The 13,884-nt window shown below is 49.3% G+C and overlaps 9 protein-coding genes across 9 annotated transcripts; 4 read left to right on the forward strand and 5 right to left on the reverse strand.

Annotated features, from left to right (window-relative positions):
• Nucleotides 1–6: 6 nt before the first annotated feature.
• P175DRAFT_0475126 (phosphatidylinositol N-acetylglucosaminyltransferase subunit A/GPI3) lies at nt 7–2,309 on the forward strand. The gene is made up of 5 exons (XM_040895233.1): nt 7–180; nt 247–278; nt 328–362; nt 416–804; nt 864–2,309. The coding sequence occupies exons 1-5, from the start codon at nt 164–166 to the stop codon at nt 1,870–1,872; spliced, it is 1,482 nt and encodes a 493-aa protein (XP_040754552.1). The 5' UTR covers nt 7–163; the 3' UTR covers nt 1,873–2,309.
• On the reverse strand, nt 2,008–2,263 carry P175DRAFT_0530263 (uncharacterized protein; the record flags this gene model as incomplete). The annotated part of the gene is made up of 2 exons (XM_040899771.1): nt 2,008–2,114; nt 2,167–2,263. 2 exons carry the CDS (start codon nt 2,261–2,263, stop codon nt 2,008–2,010), a joined length of 204 nt encoding a protein of 67 aa, XP_040754553.1.
• Nucleotides 2,310–2,922: 613 nt separating the features above from the next.
• On the reverse strand, nt 2,923–3,795 carry P175DRAFT_0491555 (ADP-ribosylation factor family protein; the record flags this gene model as incomplete). Its single annotated transcript, XM_040895847.1, has 2 exons — nt 2,923–3,647; nt 3,747–3,795. The coding sequence occupies 2 exons, from the start codon at nt 3,793–3,795 to the stop codon at nt 2,923–2,925; spliced, it is 774 nt and encodes a 257-aa protein (XP_040754554.1).
• Nucleotides 3,796–4,844: 1,049 nt separating this feature from the next.
• Nucleotides 4,845–6,541, forward strand: P175DRAFT_0433647 (uncharacterized protein; the record flags this gene model as incomplete). Its single annotated transcript, XM_040893612.1, has 2 exons — nt 4,845–4,869; nt 4,959–6,541. The coding sequence occupies 2 exons, from the start codon at nt 4,845–4,847 to the stop codon at nt 6,539–6,541; spliced, it is 1,608 nt and encodes a 535-aa protein (XP_040754555.1).
• Nucleotides 6,542–6,745: 204 nt separating this feature from the next.
• P175DRAFT_0431177 (mRNA splicing protein PRP18) lies at nt 6,746–7,910 on the reverse strand (the record flags this gene model as incomplete). The annotated part of the gene is made up of 2 exons (XM_040893470.1): nt 6,746–6,938; nt 6,994–7,910. The coding sequence occupies 2 exons, from the start codon at nt 7,908–7,910 to the stop codon at nt 6,746–6,748; spliced, it is 1,110 nt and encodes a 369-aa protein (XP_040754556.1).
• Nucleotides 7,911–8,124: 214 nt separating this feature from the next.
• Nucleotides 8,125–9,223, forward strand: P175DRAFT_0499718 (SAP18 family protein). Its single transcript, XM_040896798.1, has one exon. It carries the CDS (start codon nt 8,296–8,298, stop codon nt 9,130–9,132), a length of 837 nt encoding a protein of 278 aa, XP_040754557.1. The 5' UTR covers nt 8,125–8,295; the 3' UTR covers nt 9,133–9,223.
• Nucleotides 9,224–9,526: 303 nt separating this feature from the next.
• On the reverse strand, nt 9,527–10,066 carry P175DRAFT_0507894 (uncharacterized protein; the record flags this gene model as incomplete). Its single annotated transcript, XM_040898298.1, has 4 exons — nt 9,527–9,580; nt 9,650–9,765; nt 9,951–9,986; nt 10,048–10,066. The coding sequence occupies 4 exons, from the start codon at nt 10,064–10,066 to the stop codon at nt 9,527–9,529; spliced, it is 225 nt and encodes a 74-aa protein (XP_040754558.1).
• A 932-nt stretch (nt 10,067–10,998) lies between these two features.
• Nucleotides 10,999–12,064, forward strand: P175DRAFT_0161002 (glutathione S-transferase). Its single transcript, XM_040892479.1, has 3 exons — nt 10,999–11,127; nt 11,203–11,582; nt 11,652–12,064. Exons 1-3 carry the CDS (start codon nt 11,096–11,098, stop codon nt 11,996–11,998), a joined length of 759 nt encoding a protein of 252 aa, XP_040754559.1. The 5' UTR covers nt 10,999–11,095; the 3' UTR covers nt 11,999–12,064.
• Nucleotides 12,065–12,130: 66 nt separating this feature from the next.
• Nucleotides 12,131–13,174, reverse strand: P175DRAFT_0433068 (2-hydroxyacid dehydrogenase; the record flags this gene model as incomplete). The annotated part of the gene is made up of 1 exon (XM_040893578.1): nt 12,131–13,174. The coding sequence occupies one exon, from the start codon at nt 13,172–13,174 to the stop codon at nt 12,131–12,133; it is 1,044 nt and encodes a 347-aa protein (XP_040754560.1).
• Between the last annotated feature and the right edge of the window lie 710 nt (nt 13,175–13,884).

Raw genomic sequence — 13,884 nt, forward strand, 5'->3', positions numbered from 1 at the left:
GGCGCGTCTCCTTTTACATCAAATCAAGTATTGCGACTATTTGGCGTGCTTGCATCCAGGATGGATGGCACCTTACTCTTGCAGATATCTTCCTCCGGGTAACATGTTAATTTTGTCCCAGAAGTGTGTCTGCGTTGGCCTCTAGGAGACCGCAATCATCAATATGACTTACAACATTGCGTAAGTGCTCCATGCGCGCGGATGCGAACAACTTAGCTGTCTATACTAACACCAGTCGGTCTCCAGTATGGTCAGTGACTTTTTCTTTCCTCAGCCAGGTCGGTAGTACTCCTCTCTGTGTCTTTGATTTCGCACTGAACTCTACAGGTGGCGTTGAAAGTCACATTTACCAATTGTCGACTGTAAGATTACACTCCTCGCTCTCCGAACTTGACGGATACTCATCGTCCCACAGAAGCTCATCGACCGTGGGCATAAAGTTATCATCATCACCCATGCTTATAAGGGTCGCACAGGCGTCCGATACCTGACAAATGGGCTTAAAGTTTACCACGTGCCGTTCCTGGTGCTATACCGCGAGACAACATTCCCTACCGTTTTCTCCTTCTTTCCCATCTTCCGAAACATCGTTATTCGCGAGAGAATCCAAATCGTCCATGGACATGCTAGCTTGAGCAACCTTTGCCACGAGGCCATCCTCCACGCCCGAACAATGGGACTCCGGACCGTCTTTACCGATCATTCGTTGTTTGGATTTGCTGACGCTGGTTCAATTCTTACCAATAAGCTTCTTAAATTCTGTTTGAGTGATGTCGACCATGTTATTTGTGTTAGTCATACATGGTCAGTCTGAATGGCTCGCGAGAACTAAATTGGAAATGGGTACTAATGCTCCATTCCAGCAAGGAAAACACAGTTCTTAGGGCATCTCTAGACCCGTTAATGGTTTCGGTGATTCCCAACGCTGTCGTAGCTGAGAATTTCCGGCCTTTATATGCGACTCCACGTGCGAACGAACGACAATCAGGGGGATCGCAAGAGATCCAGCCTGTTCCGAGGCCTATCAGCCCTAATGATATAATCTATATTGTTGTTATTTCGCGCCTCTTTTACAATAAAGGAACCGATCTTCTAATTGCAGCAATTCCAAGAATTCTCGCTTCACATCCAAATGTGCGGTTCATTATAGCTGGTTCGGGACCCAAAGCTATCGATCTAGAACAGATGTTGGAACGAAATGTTCTCCAAGACAAGGTGGAAATGCTTGGCTCGATTCGACACGAGGAGGTGCGAGATGTCATGGTTCGAGGACATATTTATCTCCACCCGAGCTTAACAGAGGCATTTGGTACGGTCATTGTTGAAGCTGCTAGCTGTGGACTCTACGTGGTGTGCACCCGGGTTGGTGGTATTCCTGAGGTCCTACCGCAGCACATGACGGCCTTTGCAAAACCGGAAGAGGACGATATAGTCCTAGCAACCAGCAAGGCGATAAGCGCCTTGCGCTCCAATAAGGTGAGGACTGAACGTTTCCACGATCAGGTGAAAATGATGTATTCCTGGACCGATGTAGCCAGGCGCACTGAGCGAGTATACAAGGGCATATCTGGGGACATCAGTCCACAGGAATTCTACGGATACTATCCGGGAGACATCTGGGAACCCGGGGGTGATAGAGTTCGAAATTTTAGTTTGATCGATAGGCTGAAGCGATATTATGGGTGCGGAGTCTGGGCGGGCAAATTGTTTTGCCTATGTGTTGTGATTGACTTCATAATCTACCTCTTCTTGGAAATGTTGTTCCCCCGGGCGAACATCGATATTGCACGAAATTGGCCCAAGAAACCGAACCCAGTGAACGAGAATACCTCATCAAAAGGCGAACGAGACCGTATTGGGACTGCGTCTTGACTCTGCTTGAGCCTCCCTCCATGGATTACACGAATTTGCTTAATGATAATTTCTGAAACCGACAATGATGATACCCATTTTCGATACTTTTATTGTACACTATGATATGACTATAACCCCGGCCTGTCATTACTCTTACTGCGCACGGATTCCCTGCTTGCTGGTGCTGTCCCAGGTGGATAAGTCTTTGCATGGAGCTCCGACTTGAAGGCTTTTGGAGCCGATGTTCTGCCAATGCCATGCTATTTCTGTTCATAAGGGACTTTTTTTCCCAGCAAAATGCGATGCACATACCTTGATGTCCGTAGGGGACCATTTGCGCTAGAAGTCTATATGCTCGGCTTGAAACAGCCCTGCTTTTGATCGGGAATGTGTTGTTAAGGTGGCTCATTTTGAATGACAATCTCAATTCTAATAGAAGAATAGAATAAAGTGACTAATACTTTTTTAATGTTGAATATATACTTAGCTTCTAGCAAGTTGATATGTTTTAGTTATGTCTAACTCTGTACCTCAAGTCGCAGAACCCTATCTTATCCAAATTGGGAATGACGTCAAAGATCGAATCATATCAACTTAGGGCCATCCCTGTAAATCCTGTTTATATCCTTGGTATGATTTCAAGCTGAGCTATTTATGCAAAAGACAGCCCCATTATGATGGCAAATCAAAAGAAGTTGTGCAGGGTGACATGATACGACCCCGACTGTAGACGATAGCAGCAGCGAGCTGCTATAGGCAATGTTCACTGCCATTTATGAGCGATGGTGTGAGTGTGTATACAAATAAGAAGTTATATCGGATAATTTTGAACAGAAGAAGAATAAAAAGCAAAACTATCTAGGTATCTTTCGCAATAAAAGCATAGAACCCCCCCCCCCCCCCCCAAGCGCCGGACGATGAGTCGTAGGAAATGAAAGAAAAGAAAATGAAAACAGGGGGAAACAGGTATCCAAAATCCAGCCTTCTAACATCATATCAGCGAGGACGGGTCTGGACCACACGAGTGAACGACAAAATGCATCATCATCATCATCATCCTCATCACTATCACCGCATCACAGGCGGTCTTCCTTCCTTATTCCACTTAACCCTGCTCTGGACCCATTCCACAGCCTCCTGCACCCCAGAGCCCATAAGTGCACTAATCGGCAAGACACGACTATCCCGCACACCACTACCCGTTTCTCCCTCAAAGACCTTCCGCACAAACCCCTCCTTGATCCGGACAACCTCCACGGAGTCTTCCCGATCCTGCTTATTGGCCAGTATCAGGATTGGCACCCCCGCGACATCGGAATTCTGCAGTACGGACTCCAACACCTGGCGACACTCGTCTAGTCGGCCAAAGTCACTACCGGGGGCGTTGATACCGGCCATCTGCTCGGCAAAGGAAATAGCGGCGCTGTCGTCTGTCGCGGCGCCTCCCGTTCCGGACACAGAACTAGGCCGTCGATTGCCTGCGGAGGATGGTAACCGGGTAATGTCTGGATCTTGGCCCACGTCTGCACTATCCACGACGAAGATGATGGCATGGCAGCTGGCGTAGTAGCTCTGCCAGAGGTTTCGCATGGAAATCTGACCACCAACATCCCAGATCTTCAGGTACATATCCGGTAAGGAAATGGTGGAGACGTTTTGTCCGACGGTGGGCACGGTTTTGCCTGGGTTAGGAGGGGGGGCGCCATCTGCGCGCGGCTGATAGAGGGCTTTGATCTGGGAGAGGAGGGTGGTTTTGCCAGCGTTGTCCAGGCCGAGGAGCAGCACGGAGTACTCTAATTAGAGGAATAATATGTCAGCTAAAAAGGGGGGGGGGGGGGGTAATGCTCGATGGATAATATCCAGGTTTGTAGTTAACTTGAGACGCAACGTACCCTCCTTGCTGGTGGCATACATATACAACGACTTGGCCAGATGGTACATCTTGTATGAAGCCTAGCCTTACACTTGCGCCAGCAAGTCCGACAAATGCAGCTTCAATAAAGAGGATTATAACGGACGTAACGAGGAATATGATGAGAGATTCATGGCAGAACAAAGGGTTTATCTTCTCTCGTTCCAGCCCTTTCTTTCTTTCTTTTTTTTTCTCTCTCTCTCTTCTCCTCGGAGCTCTGGCAGTGGTCTCTTGATTGCAGGTTACGATATGAAGTACGCAGTAGATGATAGAGAGCCACCTCAGGCCAACCAACGCGTCAGCCCGTCCATAACTGGAAAATAGGGTATAGGGCTACTACAGTGTCAAGCCCTTAGCCCTAGTTTCCTTAAACGGAAGTACCCCGCCGCGTCAGCAGTTGGCATGTGATTAATAATCCGTATGACTTCATCACGTTCTTTTTCTTTCGGAGCTGCCTTGATTGGATTCGCGATATCACCTAAAATAGTAAGAAAAAAAAGGCAGCAATTCATTCGTATACCAGAGGCATCTACGCGAATTGATTGATCGAAGCCTGAATAAGCAAAGCTATAACTGCGGTCCGAGCACATCACCTTATCGGCCTCGAATCATCTCTCCCCCTACTGCAAGCTTTCCCACTCTACTCCGTACCGGCCGTGGTCCGGCTCCAACCAGAACCGTGAACTGGGAAATACACAGCAGGACCGGGATATCATCAAACCTGGCCGCCACCAGTGGTTTGATTTATTCTTCTGGTTCTTGTAGCTAAGCTTGGAAGGCTTTTTTTTTGGGGTGTTTTGTCAGCAAGTTCACCGGTTGCGGAATTGGCTCCTCCCACACCCGCCTTACACCAACTCTCGATCTCCATCCTATCCTCCTGGCACACTTTGGCTCATCCCCAGATGTAACAGATGCTCTCAATGGCCGTTCGGGTCCTTCTCCTTCATTCGGAGGTCGCACTGGTTTCAGAGATTGTAACAGGAATCACAAATTGAACACCGTTCTCCGCACAAGCCCCCGAGGAACCAGGTCATGCCCCGCGCTGACTGGCTCCGGGGTACACAAATAATAGCCTGTCATGGACACTGACACCATTATTATCGGTATGTTGCCATACCGCTCCCATACAGTTATTTCCCCTTAATCTGTTGTCTTGCTGCCAATGACCATCATTGACTCCGGGGCTCTCCAGGGAACGGGCCATCGGCCATGATCCTGTCCTATATTCTTCATGGCCATTTCCCATATTATTCACCTAAGCATCCGCACCCCGATCCCCTGCTCCACGCAAAACTCAGGGATGTCCCAGGACTCCTGGAAGCTGATGTGGAGGCTTTAACCGAGCATTTTGCTGCTTCACGTCTCTCTTACTCAACCCAGGCTCTTCCCGTAAATGTGCTCCTGGACACGCTTGTGCGTCCCAGCGTTGATGTAGAGGAATTGGAAAGCAATACCAATGTGGAGTGGCGGTATGAGCCTGAGAAAGCAGTCCCTCATTTAGTGATCGGCAATGCACCCCGGCCCGGTGGCCAGTGGACCGAGAATCCGATGCCCGCAAGCTGGGAAATCCAAACCCTGAGCTACGCGTCAATGCTTTCCCTCCCCGGATACTCCTTTGGCGACCATTATCGCAAAACCACGGGCAAGGATCTTCCACCTTATACTCGACCCAGCAGGCAAGAAACCGCTGACTACTTCCGATTCTACCCACAAGCCGTGCATATCAACGACGTTTTCCGGTGCAACGAAACCGTGTCCGGCATCACACGAACGAACAATGGGTTCTTCATTCGTTCGCACAATGTCAACTGTAAACATATCGTCTTGGCCAGTGGAATCTTCTCCGAGGTGTTACAGCCTTGTCCACTCTTGCAGCCTCTGGTATCGCTTCAGCCAACTCCCGAAACACCGCTTCTTGTTATTGGGTCTGGTTTCTCAGCTGCGGATGTCATCATCTCCGCGCCAGCGAATCAAAGGATTATTCACATGTTCAAATGGGATCCTGAGGAACGGCCTTCACCCCTTCGAGGTTGTCATCAGCAGGCGTATCCTGAGTACGCTGGTGTATATCGATTGATGAGACGTGCCACCATCACCACGGAACCTCACTCAACCAAACGAGCCAAGTCGAAACGGACGGCATCAACTCCTTTCCTGGAGAGTCGGGCATGGGACGATATATATGAAGGATTTCCAAATGCAGAGATTATTAATGTACAGATGCAGAAGGATCACGCGATTGTGACCTTTCGTCAGTCAGATGGGGCAATCCTATCCCGAACTATCCGCGGGATGGTGTACGCTACCGGTCGAAGAGGTACCCTCAAATATCTCGACCACAGTCTTTTAGAAGAGGTCCTCAGCGGCGAGGAAGGGAGTGAGGTAAATGCTACGATATCAGGACAGACATTGCGAGCGAAGGCCATTGAAAATGTGGAGATTGCGCACGATGTCTTTATCATCGGTAGCTTAACCGGCGATTCTCTCATCCGTTTTGCATATGGAAGTTGTGTCCAGGCAGCTGGAAAGTTAATCAGTGCATTTACCGGGGATGTAAAAGCTAAGAGCAGACCACTAGCCGCTTCTAGGCCGCAAGACTTTTCCATTGGGGTGATGCATGGCATTGACGGCCATGATGTTTACCGTCCTAACGGGCAACCCCAAAAATTCAGTCAAGAGCATGGCACAATTATCTCACCAGTGCCCGAAAAGAGCGAACCAAAAGGGATTTGGGGTTGGCTGGTAGAAATCTGGAGGGGGTCTGTTGTATATTGACCAGCTTTTTTGCATGAGTGTATGAATTTACATGCCGCATAGATATGTTTTAGACAGTCTATATCATTGGTGTATATTTCGCATAGGACAAGGCTGCCTTGGGAGGATTATTGTTGATATGCCAGAGAAGATTGAGTGCAGCGGAAAGCAGAGAGAATATTGACTGCATAATCAAAATCAAATTTACACTGGATATATCGGTTCTTAACCCATAATCTGAAGCTGATCATCTGGGGGCCATCGGGTCTGAGCAAAACTAAGGCATCTCTTGATACTCTGGAGGTATTTGCGCGTTATTTCGTCGCTCAGAATATGGGCTTGCCGGTCGCCCTGGTGTAGCTTCTCTCGGGCCGAACGTTCGTGAATACCAACCATAGTCACACCGATAGGCCATGCTCTATAATCCGGTTAGTCTGATCAAGATATTAGCAAGTAAAACAAAGTCGACGTACGCTTTTCCAATACTTAGGCGAAGATACGCATCATTAGCGTCGACGTATCTCCGCTGTTGGGCTTTGTGGATGATCTCGACGATGTGCTCAAGCACACTGTCGTCGATATCGGCCTTTTCGAACTTGCGAAAGAGTGGCGTGATATTTTCTCTTGACTGAACCATCGCGTTGTAGGCTTGTCGTCCCTGAAGGCTTTGTTTTACCGTCACGTCTCGCTTCGCTAGTGCAAGCTCCCACTCGGAGAGTACCATGTTGAAATAGGAAGCCAGCTGACGGAACAAGAACTTGCGTCCCTCTGCATCTCTAGGAGCCTTGTCGGGAATCTTCATATCTACTTCAGCAACCAGCTCTAGGGTTGTTGGGATGGGCCCGTCGGACATCTTCTGCGCTTCGAGAGAGCGCTCTGTTAATTTCCGATATCTTCGTAGGCGACCACGGTGCGTCTCTCCAAAAAGCCTAGTTGGCTCATCCAGTTCTCTCAACTTGCGAGTAAGATCCTCATCACTGATGCCGTCTTCTCCTCCCTCTATCTCATCGCTCTCGTCCTTCTCGCATGGGGAGGGCAATTCCGGCAGTCCAAGTCGTTCCCTCCGCGCTCGTTCCTTCTCAGCTTCTTCAGCTTCCCTTTTCTTGCGCGATTCTTCTGCTAGTCGCCTCTTTTTGTCTTCTCGTTCGCGTCGTCGGTCCGCTTCTTCCTCTTCCAGCTTCCGCTTCTGGGTCGTGCGCTCCTCGCGCTCCTTCTCCAGGCGCTCCTGTTCCTCGTTATAGGCAGCTACTCGGGCAGCTTCTTGGTCTGCGCGCCGAATGTATTTCTTTTCCGAGGACTTTGACGAGCTGTTTTGTTCTGATCCTGAGCTGGGAGCGGCGGGTCCTTTCGCCTTGGCGATTTCCTTGGACATTAACGCAGCGAAATCCATGCTGCCGGTCTGTTCAAAGCGTAAATAAGAAAACCAAGTTTATTATGTCTGCTGTGTATTAGATGCAGCCATATAAAGGGGCGTAGAGTACAATTGCGCTGAATGGGCACGAGTCTGAGAAGGAAAAGGTGGAGGCTCGTCCCAGCAACTTAGTAGTAGGAAATTGTTTCTCCTTCCGGCGGTCGAGAGCTCTCGTGATCACCCATTCCAACATCACAGTCCCAATTCTCCATATTTGTCCCAACCCACCTTCATTCCCCAACAATGATATAGAGGAAGTTCTATTTTTCGAGCTCAACTTCAACTCAAAGCATACCTCATAAACGTCGCAATACACCACACGCTTAAAAAAAAAAAAAATATTCTCCAGCTCCGCGTGCCCATCATGGCCGCGGCCGCTCGAGATGCGCCGAAGCCCAAAATCGACCGACAATCGACCACCCCCTTCCACCTCAAGCTCTTCTACCGATTAAACTCCTTCCATCTCCTCTCTGACTTCGCAGCGCCATCTTCTTCAGCGGCGCCGTACAGCGGCCCCGTGAGCGGGCCAAATGCCATTCGCCCTGGCTCCCCTCCCCCACCACCCTCTTCTCTCCCTACACATCTTCAAATCTACACCTGGCAATCATGCACGTTACGCGAGCTCTCGCAGCTCCTCACCTCCGCACTGCCATCGTTTCTACCGGATCCACCCATCGGAACCCGACTATGCTTCCGTCTCATCTACCCCGACACGAAAGGGGCCGCGATGATGGGGCCCGACGCGCGAGGCCGGTATCTTAGCAAGGACCTGGGAAGCGTTGTGATCGGAGCCAGAGAAAGCAAGGAAGATGAATCAAGAAATGGCGGTACAGCGCGCACAGGTCCGTTCCGACTGCAGGGGAATGAGGCGGACAAAACGCTGCAGGAGGCGCGGTTCGTGATTGGAGATTATGTGGACTGCGCAATTCTACCGCCGCTGGAGGACGGATCGGTCGCGCCACCATTAAGTGGCGGTAGGGGTGCCGGGAGCTCAACTATCGGCGGTGGCATGCGCGCATTCCGTGATAATGGGTTTGGCGGTGGGAGTGGTGGTCGGCCTGGTGGACGTGGAGGGAGAGGAGGAGGAGGAGGAGGTGATCGAGGGATTCCTCCCGGTGACTGGAGACGAGGCGAACGGGTACCGGAAGGTGGACGGGGATATGGCGGACCCTCTGGGAGGAGAGGATGGGCACCTTATTAGTCTCTGTTCTCCTGTTCTTGTCCCTGATTGTTTCTCCCAGGATTATGTACTACTAGCAACAAGGAGTTCCGGACCAAGAAGGGATGTCCGGACGAAAATCCAGATACGTCTAATGGGATCAATACGTTATTATACTCATGAGAACAGTAAACTAGACCATGATACCGCAAGGTAAAAAAAAAAAAAAAAAAATGTCTAGAGGAGGAGGACCCTTCACAAAACGAAACGAACTTGATGCGGTATATTCTAGTAATAGTTACAACGTCCAGCGAAACAGAACACCCGGACCAAAAAAGACCTCGCACACTTCCCACCACGTCAACGAATCGAGCCGGAAGCACCGGTCTCGTTCTTCCCCAGTGATTCCTTTTCTTTCTTCGCTAATCCCATCCGCTTACCATTCCGCAATGGTATCGCCTTTCCTCTTCCCGCGGAGATCGTATTTACCCTATAACCCAGAGTTAACACCACACTCAGCCCTCCTAACCCATCAAGGAAACAAGGAAACCAAACATACATCGGTCTTGTAAGCGATGTACCCCAGGGTGGCAGGGATCACGCCGACATAGATAAACGCAATCCAGGCATGGCGGGGTGTCCAGCGGAAGTACTTGTAGCGGTTTGCATTGAGTTCTGTTCAATTGAATTCCCCCCCCCCCCCCCCCAAAAAGATCAGTACACAAATCATCCAGTTACTTTGAACGCCCGAGATAGATCTCCCGTGCATCCTGGACATGAGCCCGGCATTGAGGTTCGCTCTCATAGGCACACAACAGACATGCATGGAAACTTCGTCGGGAGAGGACGGGAAACGGTACCGTAGTATTTCTGCAGGGCCGGGTCGAGGACCAGGGCTAGAACGAGGGAAAGTCAGGACCCTACTTCATTCTTCTTCTTTTTCAAAGGGGCACTTACACTTGCTAGGACCGGCCATGGTGGTGGTTGTTTTTGTTTGACGGCTTTCTTAGGCTGGATTCCTTGATATCCGAATGCTTTCGGTGACGACGAGACGAAGTTGGGCGATCACGTGGATATGTCTTGGTGTTGCTGAGTCAGCAGAGACGCAGTCACTAACTAGTTAACTAACTACTAACAACTAACTAAGTAACTAACTATGGCCAGAATGTGCTCCAGTTTAACTATTTCGATTCATTTTATTGTGTTCCTTTATGGTCTAATTTAGTATAATCTGACAGATAACATGGTACGATTTGGGTGGACCAGCCTCAAATCCTCGCTACGCTCAGCAGCTTGCATATTAGTATGATAGCTATTATATTAATGCAAGTATGGAAGTTAGAATTAAAATAGGTATTAAAGTAGATATTAAAGGAGGTATTAGCAGGTATTCAAGTAGGTATTCAAGTAAGTATTAGCATGGTAATAGCTTATAAAAGTAGATAATATAGAAATTTCTACAGCACAGAAAAGATGGCCCTGCGGGCCATAGTTCTTCCGAACCGCCAGCGCGCGTAGAACTCAGCACGGTGTACGGGTCATACCACGGGTAAAAGGGAGACTTTCATATATTTGGGTGGATTTGTTTGTCTTCCTGAATGGTGAAGTAGGTAATTACTCTGTATAGTTACTTAGTAGCTAACCTAACTTCAATTGCCCAGCGAAGGACCCGGACGGGAAAGACAATGCATCGAAATGCGACTGAGCTGGATCGACCTCCGCAGAGGAAGAATTCGAATTATCTGGTTTGATTGATCAATCCAGCCCTCAAGACCCACGAGCCAATGACGCAGATGGTCGTTCACAAGCATTTTTTTTTAACTTCCCCTTCCCGAGGCTATACCTATGGCCTGTGAGCTACGCCAGTAGGATTTGAAAAATGAGAGAGAACCAGGATTACGATCGACAGGATATAAAAAGCCTTCCCAGGTCCCAAATTATTCTCTCTCGGCCCATCTCCAGCTTTTGATTCGGGATCTGTGTTTCTAAACCTACTGTCGCCGCCATGGCTTCCGACGTCAAAGTCACTCTTTACTGGTACGGATCAGCTTCCCCCAACCATCCTACAAAAATCCGCTTCTAATGAAAAAAAAAAAAAAAAAAAAAAGGTAGGCTGGAAAAATCCCGAGCGCATCGCATTCTCTGGCTTCTAGAAGAGCTCAACGTACCATATGAAGTGAAAACGTTCCAGCGCGGGGCCGACATGCTCGCTCCACCGGAGCTCAAGGAGATTCATCCTCTCGGTAAATCCCCCGTCATCGCCATTGAGTCTCCGGGCGCCTCGAAGCCGCTGGTTCTTGCGGAGTCGGGTTTGATCGTCGAGTACCTCTGCGATCACTTTGGAGGAGAGAGGCTCATCCCGACCCGGTATTCAAAGGGCAAGGAGGGCCAAGTGGGTGGCGAGACGGAGGAGTGGATGCGATATCGGTATTATATGCATTTCTCTGAAGGAAGCTTGATGCCGTTCTTGGTCATGAAGCTGCTTATGGATTGTAAGTTTATTCTTTATTTATTTTATTTTTTTCAGCTACTGGTGTGAATGGGGAAACTAACGACTTTAGCCCTCAAAAACGCGCCTATTCCGTTCTTTTTGAAATTCATCCCCCAGATGGTGGCAAACCAGGTTGAAGCCCAATTCCTCAACCGCAACATCACTACCACCCTGGAATTTCTCGAGGGCCAGCTCGAAACTAGCCCGGAAGGTGGCCCGTTTTTCTGCGGTAGCAAGGTGACGGCTGCCGATATCATGATGAGCTTCCCGTTGATTGCAGCCCACGCAAGAATGCCGCTGCAGGGCCAGTACCCAATGCTGGCGCGGTTTGTAGAGAATGTCGAACAGGAAGAGGGTTACAAGAGAGCCAATGCGAAGATTGAGCAGATCGATGGGAAATTCCAAGCTTCTTTGTGATTGTACTGCAGATATCCCAAGTTCTCTGGTGATAACCAAAATTCAAAAGTGTTTTGATGCTACCATACTGGTGCATACTGAACTATAGGTAACATACCTACCTAGGTAATATTAAGACGAAAAGAAGGGGGGCTACAATCGCACAGGCTCCTTATCCCTCGCAACTAGTAAATGGCCCTCCCTAACCAAGGAATTCTTGCAAGGCCTCTTCATCACCCAGTCCTGCAAATTCGCCAACGTGGTCGAGGCAATCTCCGTCAGAGCCTCCTTGGTAAAGAACGCCTGGTGCCCACAAACAAGCACATTGGGAAAGGTCATCAACCGCATCAGGGTATCGTCATGGATAATCTCATGCGAATGGTCGTTATAAAACAGCGCGCCCTCCTGCTCATACACATCCAGGGCCAACCCGCCCAACTTCCCGGTCTTGAGGGCCTCGATCACGGATTTCGTATTAAGCAGACCACCTCTGGATGTATTCACCAGCAACGCGCCGGGCTTCATCCTGTCGAGATTCTCCTTGTCGATGAGATGCCGCGTCCCCTCCGTCAACGGACAATGCAAGCTCACGATATCGCTCTCCGCCAACAACGCATGCAAGTCCACCAACTCGCCGTACGTTCGGAACTCGTCGCCCCCAAACGGATCCGACGCCAGCAATCGACACCCAAAGCCATGGAAGATCTTCGCAAGCGCCAGTCCGATCCGCCCCACGCCTACAATCCCCACGGTCTTCCCGTGCAGCGTGGAGCCTAGGAACCCCTCGAGATTGAAGTTCCCCTCGCGCACGCGGTTGTAGGCGCGGTGGGTCTTGCGGTTCAGCGTCTGGACCAGGGCGACGGTGAATTCCGCGACGGCTTCGGGGGAGTAAGAGGGGACGTTGGCGACAAAGAAGCCCAGTTCTTCGGCAAGGGGGAGGTCGATGTTGTTGAAGCCCGCGCAGCGGAGGAGGATCGCGCGCACGCCGAGGCTGTGTAGGGTTCGGAGAACGGGGGCGTCGAGGGTGTCGTTGACGAAGGCGCAGATTGCGTCGACCCCCTGCGCGAGCGCGACCGTGTCGGAGGTCAAGGCGAAGGTGTGATAGGTGATTGTACACAGGGAGGGGAACTGGTCGTGGAGGATGGTATCGAGGTAGAGTTTATCATATGATTTCGTGCTGAAAACGGCGAGATTCATGGTGGGTTTATTGTTGTTGTTGTTATTATTATTATTATTATTATTATTATTGTTATTATGCGGGCTTATGGTCTCAGAGAGAAAGTATACAGGTCGAAGGACGAGCATCATTCAAGACTGAGGGGTAAGGAAGTAGTAACCTGGATGATGACGTCGTATACCTCAGGATTCACTCTCGTGTACGGGTAGTATTTTCCTTCTAGTTTTAGGAGGCATTTGAAGGGTTCTGTTGATATGGTGTATCTGATTACTTCTTTTTGGAGCCGAAGTAAGTTACTGTATCTAGATGAGTATGCAGGGGTTTAGTTCTGCCCAGGGTATATATACTAGTCTACACACTAAATAGTATATACTCCGTACATATTTAAACAGGCCAGATTTTCCCTGCATTAACATCTACAACCAATCATGTACCATGTTCTCAGTATTTGGCCAGATTAATGTGATGATACAGATAGATCCATCTCGACCGGCTCAAGAGTTCCCCAGCCAATCCACGATACTATGTACGGATACATACTAGGTAAACCAAGGAGGTGGGTAAGTCTCGATAATGAGATATGTGATACGTTTCATAATATGTGAGATTAGAAATTTAAGTTCGACCTGTTGATTCGCGGTTGACCCCCCTAGCTGCGTCGAACTACTAGTAACCTGCGTCAGCATTTGTTAGAGTTAACTAAGTTACTCCGGACTCTGTATAACCAACA

The sequence above is a fragment of the Aspergillus ochraceoroseus genome, assembly GCF_002846915.1.
Source record: "Aspergillus ochraceoroseus IBT 24754 chromosome Unknown P175scaffold_2, whole genome shotgun sequence".
NCBI lineage: Eukaryota > Fungi > Ascomycota > Eurotiomycetes > Eurotiales > Aspergillaceae > Aspergillus > Aspergillus ochraceoroseus.